Consider the following 5909-nt stretch of genomic DNA (forward strand, 5'->3'; position numbering starts at 1 on the left):
TTCTCCAGCTCAAAATAAACCTACTAAATAACGCCAGACTTTCTGAGAGTAAAAACACTGTCTCTGAATTAATTACCTAAAAGTCGAGTTGGCTTCTAAACCTTTGGTCCATTTATAACTCTACATAAATTAGTGTGAAAGTGACAAAATGAGCGATAATGAAGGCAATTTAATAATCCATGTAACAGGTAATTTAATGGAGTTGTATTTGTTTAATTTTAATTTTAGTATGCACTTTTAAGAGTAATGCTGTGTCTGGTAATGTGTTGTTTGTTTATGAGCTGACGATGTGCAGTGGCTGTTATGAGGGTAAGAACTAAGCAAAATCCATATTTGACATGTCTCACAGCATTAAAGAAACATACAAATAAAACGTGTTAACAGAGAAATGTTTGCTAACACTGTTGAAAAAGACCATTTAAGATGTGAAAATCTGATTCCATATTCAGAACAGATTTCCACCTTCCAGTATACAGAAATTACTTATAAGAATTACCCATTACCCGCAGTTAATAATCACTGTTGGTGTAAAGGTTTTACAGGACACAATTGTCTCTTTTTATTATTTGAGCTATTATTTACTTATGAAAGTGGCCCTTTTTCATACTTAATTCCCACAATATCAGAAAAATGGTAAAAAAGGGCCACATTTAAGAGCAAATTGTTGACACCTGGACATAAAAGTCTGAGTTTTTATAACATTTACTTTGTTATGCTTTTTGTCTCACAGCCTGGGAAACAGTGTTTAGTACAGAACTGAAAGCCTTTGTGATCACTGTATTCAGAATACAATGGGATTAGGTGTGTTCCTCCTGCTTGGTGCAGTTGAAGTTGTAAAGATATACTTAACATTAAATTATAATTAAAATATACTAAGAACACCATAAAACCACTTGCACACATTAAAAAAGAAGTAGCTTTACCATGATGTGAAATAGCATAAAATTTAATATGTAAAGTCTATTTTTAAGCAAATTAAAATGCTATTTTGAGCCTACTTATCAACATCTTACCTAAAGTTCTAGTTTAAAGTTCTAGTATTTTTGAAACCTCTGTGCTGTGAATAGTTTCATTTCACTGAAACCCACTGTGGTGAGCAAGAGTTTCATTTCACTGGAAAACACTGTGTTGGAGAGACCCAGAGACAAAAAAACGATAGAGGGTGACTGGCACGCCTCAGTACGAACATACCTGCTGTAGAAGAAAACATTACACGGAATAACAGACAGGTTCTGTGGTTTTTCCTGTTCCTCTTTTTCCCTACAGCAAGATGGGTTTAACCACAACTGAAGGTTGGTATTTTTACTTTTGTGCATGCACGCGTTTTCTAACATGCTTATGTAACCTAATCCAGAACCCATGAGTTGTTTTGCTTTTTAAAATTGATCCCCACAGACTCCTTCTCCCCAGTGATCGGTGACTTGAGGATTGTTCTGCTGGGGAAGACTGGCTCAGGAAAGAGTGCAACAGGGAATACTATCCTGGGTTACAAAGCTTTTGACGAAGAAATATCTCCATCTTCTGTAACAAAAATGTGTAAGAAAGAGACTGGACATTTTAATGAAAGAACTGTGAGTGTTGTTGACACCCCTGGAATCTTTGACACATCAATTAAAGAAGAGGAACTGAAAAAGGAAATAGAAAAATGTATAATGCTGTCTGTCCCAGGACCCCATATGTTTCTGCTAGTGATCCGATTGGATGTGCGCTTCACAAAAGAAGAGAAGAGTTCTGTAAAATGGATCAAAGAAAACTTTGGGGATGAAGCCTCAAAATATACAGCAGTGCTTTTCACAAGGGGTGATCAGTTCAAAGAAAGATCCATTGAAAACTACTTAGAGCAAAGTCCTGATCTGAAGGAGATCATCTCTGAGTGTAAAGCTGGGTATGTTGTATTTGACAACACATGCAAGAAAAATCGCACTCAGGTAGCTGATCTGTTTGAAAAGATAGACCAGACAGTGCAATTAAACGGGAACCATTACACCGGCAGCAAATACGAAGAGGCCCAGAAACAGATGAATTGGAACAAATGGTGGCGCAAATGTGGAGACACATTGAACTCTGCTGGTAATTATTTGCTTGTGGCAGGAGCGGCAGGAGCGGCAGCTGCTGCACCTGCAGTTGGTGCTGCTGTAATGGCAGAGGAAGCAGCAGTCGCTTCCGTTCGGCCTCTATTAATGTTTGTAGGAGCAGGGATTGTTAAAGGCATTGGGGGCTGGATCAGACCTAAAACAGAGAACAGCTAAGTTATGCCAAGCCACGACCTTTATGAAGTCTCTTTATGAAGAAGAGGCTTTTTGTATACAAGGACAAATTCACGCTTGATATTATACCTGCTGTTTTAAACTTTATGAAGATCATCAGGTTTAGTGTACGGTTTATTTCATAATGCTTTTTTTTTTTTTTATCATGCAATAGTTTGTTTCCATAGATAATCAAAAAAAGAGAATATTTATTAAAAACATATAGTTATGTAGAGGTGAAGCAAAAAGAAAATGATTCAACATCACTTAATCATATTTTAATCTGCATTGTCACTACTCTCTCATCTTTGTATTATATTACAACATTTACAGCACTTTTTAAGTAGTTTTTCTTTTTTCAATTTGTTTTTCTTGTACAATGGTGCGACTTATTCAAATCATCTGTTGTGTAATGATAGACAAGCTGGACTATGTACCTGAAGTCATCTGATACTTACAGTTCATTATAGATATTTACTGTAAATTCTTGTCAGGATTGGGTATTTTGTTTTTAAATTTAATGTATGATCTGATTTACAGTTTTATATTTAATTTTCCTATAAAAGGGCATTTGAAAGTACATATTCCACTAAAATCAATGCCATTTCTTGTGCTAATGTCTTCTTTCATTGTTTTAAATAAAGTCATCCACCAGAACGTCGTTAGTTCTTTTTTGCTCATGCCCCACCACCAAGATTGTGGAAAAACCTCCAAGTTGAAATTCATCAGTCTTGCCGATATACAACACTAATCATACACTGGCTGACAGCTAAATGACCATGTTATGATATCACATTCAAACTGCATTAAAATAATTTGATTTTACACTATGTCTGGTTTAGACTATATGAAAGGTCATAAGGTTTTCTTGGCATAAATGGATGGAAATAAACACAAAATGCATAATAACTAAACAAACTGCACTTATGACAAATGAAACTGAAAAACAAGAAATGATTCTTGGTACAAGTTTTCTTGTAAGATTCATTAGCAAATAATACACAACACTCTTTCCATTGCAGGTATTAGTCAAACAGACCAAAATAGACCAATCTAACCTGTAATACAGGTTGTAGGTGTAGTTGGCATTTAAAGTATAACCTGTACATTTGAAGCACCACAACTCAGTTTACAACCTTTTCACATCTGAACACACCCGTTATTTGATACTGAGCCTCCTTTCATTTGTAATTTTAAATAAATAATGTTCAGCTTCAGTGTGTTTTGTTCTTAATTGCAGAACAAGTAGCAGTATCCTTACTTTGATCCTTTTGTGGCTGACAGAAACTGACTACCATTCATTTAACATCTGTGCTGGTCATGTTTGTACTGATGGTATGCACTGACATTGTTGTAGTGGCAGGACAATGAGGACTTGCTCTGTTTCCGCAGACGTGATGGGTCAATGGACGTCTACCATTGTTTCTCATTTCCTTTGGGGAAATGAGCTCAGAATGCTACTAATAAAAAGTAAAGGAAGCAGTGTGTCAGTGTCTGCGCATTTTAACAGTTATAAGTTACCAAGGTATAATCTATAGGTGAAAAATCTTTTTACATTTGGGTTTTAATATTAATTATTTTGAATCCTGCTAATGAGCCAAAAGAAGTGATACTCACATTCATATATAAGATGTAAACGATAAAAAAGACAAACAAGTACATTTCATACCATTTGTTTACTATTAGCTTTAAATTCACATACTTGTTTTGAAACAGAAACAGAACCTAAACAAGTCACTTACGCATAGTTCCAAACCATAATGTGTGGGATACTAATACTGTATATGGAATATTTCTGTTTTTTGTTCAGTGACACAAACTGTAGCCAAACCATATCCTTGCCACTACCCTCCATCTTGTTATACAGGCACGTTTGCTTTAGCCTTGCATTTTATGCCTTTCCAAATGAAAATGGCAGATAAACCGCATAAGATTCCCAGGACAAGTGCAGGGGCGCCTAGAGCCAGGGCCACTGTGGTGTTAGCTCCCACTGCAATGACCACCCCAGCAAACACCAAGACAACAGCAGAAGCTGCGGCCACGCGTATATTCTTTCTTTGAACCTTTTTCTTCCGGATTTTCTTTTCCTCCTGCTTCTGTCTCTCTGCATCCCATATTTTCCTTTCCTCCTCTTTCTTCTGTTCCTCCTCTTGCTTCCTCCGCTCCTCCTCCTCTCTCAGCTTCCTCTGGGCTTTCTCATACATTTCATTCGTGTAGTGCTTACCGCCGTTATCCTGTACCATTTCCTTGATCATGTTGATCAGCTCTTTTACCTGTACGCGGTCATCCACGTCAGTGTTGTTGAAAGCATGATATCTGCGTCCAAATGTGATCGAGAGTCTCCGCAGCTCCTTGCACTCCTTCAGCGCATTGTCAGCTTTAGCTTGATCTTTACACGTAAACAGCATGATTGTGTACATGGAAGCATCGTCTCCAAAGTTATCTTGGATCCACTTAACAGCATTTCTTTCCTCCTCCGTGAACCTTACTCCAAGCCGGATTACCAGTAAGAAAGCATGAGGGCCAGGAACTGACATTTTGACACACTCCTCTATTCTGACTTTTAATTCTTCCTCTGAGATGCCTGTATCAAACAGACCCGGAGTGTCAATAACCTGCACCAAAGTCCCATCCACTTCCCCACTCTGCATCTCACAGTGTTTGGTCACAGACACAGAGCTGGGATCCTCTTTGAAGGCAATTCTTCCAAGGATAGTGTTTCCTGTTGCACTCTTCCCTGATCCAGTCTTTCCCACTAAGACTATCCTCAAACCTCCAGACAAATCCAGACCTGTGGTAGAAACAACAGACACAGAATTACTGACATTTACAAAAATGGGATCCTTTCTTTTCTGCCTTTTTAGTCTAAAGTAAATGTTTTTTGTCTGTCCCTCCATCTTTCCGATGTTAAAAAATAATAATAATTGAAATATTTTCTTTTGCAAACATTTGAAGAAAACAAACTTTTTACATTTTTATTTTTATAAATCATAGATGCAATTTCAGTTTTTCCGTGGGAAGCAATTCAAATGAATGGGCACTATTTTAAAATCGCATTTTGAATATTTTTATAATCAGTGAAACACCCCAGAAAACACATGGTATGTTTACACCTAAGAAGCTATGAGACAATGTATTAATTTACTAATTAACTACCGTGGACTTTCTAGAGAGAAGAATAAGCACAAATGAACACACCCAAGTGGCTCTTTCACAACTGGAAAAACTACATATAAATTAAAAATACTAACAAAGTTTATCTTATCAGTTTTTAATTTTAGTAAAAAGTGGGTTGAAGGCATATGTTTGATTAATGAGATTTGGCTAGAGAGAAAATGAAGGCACTTACCATCACAGTTATTCAGACCACACCCATCAGACCGAGGTAGAGTTTTCTGCTTCTTTTCTCTAAGTTGTATTTCTGTGAAATAAAAATTAAATCACTGAGACAAAAAAGATAAGAGAGTACTAGTCACTGACAGCTTTATGAAGTTTGGCATCTTTCTGAGTCTGTCACTTGTGCTCTTTTCTCTGTAACAGTATCACATCTTACAGTAATTAAAGTAATAATGTTTTTTTTATTATTAATTCGGACAGATGGTCTTACCTTCAGCCATTAGTTCAGATCTACCTTTTATATGTCCCAAGTGACCAAACAACGTC

At 36.7% G+C, this 5909-nt stretch overlaps 2 protein-coding genes across 2 annotated transcripts; one reads left to right on the top strand and one right to left on the bottom strand.

Moving 5' to 3' along the window:
• Nucleotides 1-1131: 1131 nt before the first annotated feature.
• On the top strand, nucleotides 1132-2974 carry LOC102788154 (GTPase IMAP family member 9-like). The gene is made up of 2 exons (XM_006790758.3): nucleotides 1132-1292; nucleotides 1396-2974. The coding sequence occupies exons 1-2, from the start codon at nucleotides 1271-1273 to the stop codon at nucleotides 2247-2249; spliced, it is 876 nt and encodes a 291-aa protein (XP_006790821.2). The 5' UTR covers nucleotides 1132-1270; the 3' UTR covers nucleotides 2250-2974.
• A 258-nt stretch (nucleotides 2975-3232) lies between these two features.
• Nucleotides 3233-5909, bottom strand: LOC102798726 (GTPase IMAP family member 9-like). Its single transcript, XM_087841943.1, has 3 exons — nucleotides 5854-5909; nucleotides 5596-5667; nucleotides 3233-5037 (listed from the first exon to the last, which is right to left on the bottom strand). Exons 1-3 carry the CDS (start codon nucleotides 5861-5863, stop codon nucleotides 4106-4108), a joined length of 1014 nt encoding a protein of 337 aa, XP_087698069.1. The 5' UTR covers nucleotides 5864-5909; the 3' UTR covers nucleotides 3233-4105.

This window comes from Neolamprologus brichardi, chromosome 6 (assembly GCF_056152115.1).
Source record: "Neolamprologus brichardi isolate AB-2024 chromosome 6, ASM5615211v1, whole genome shotgun sequence".
In the NCBI taxonomy this organism is placed as follows: Eukaryota; Metazoa; Chordata; class Actinopteri; order Cichliformes; family Cichlidae; genus Neolamprologus; species Neolamprologus brichardi.

What these genes read in the sequence shown, in the direction of transcription:
- LOC102798726 (XM_087841943.1), bottom strand. An exon ending in TGGTCTGAATAACTGTGATG is followed by an intron (nt 5,038 to 5,595) that starts GTAAGTGCCTTC and finishes TTTCTACCACAG; the next exon opens with GTCTGGATTTGTCTGGAGGT.
- LOC102788154 (XM_006790758.3), top strand. Translation starts at nt 1,271, where the DNA reads ATGGGTTTAACCACAACTGAAG. An exon ending in GGGTTTAACCACAACTGAAG is followed by an intron (nt 1,293 to 1,395) that starts GTTGGTATTTTT and finishes TGATCCCCACAG; the next exon opens with ACTCCTTCTCCCCAGTGATC.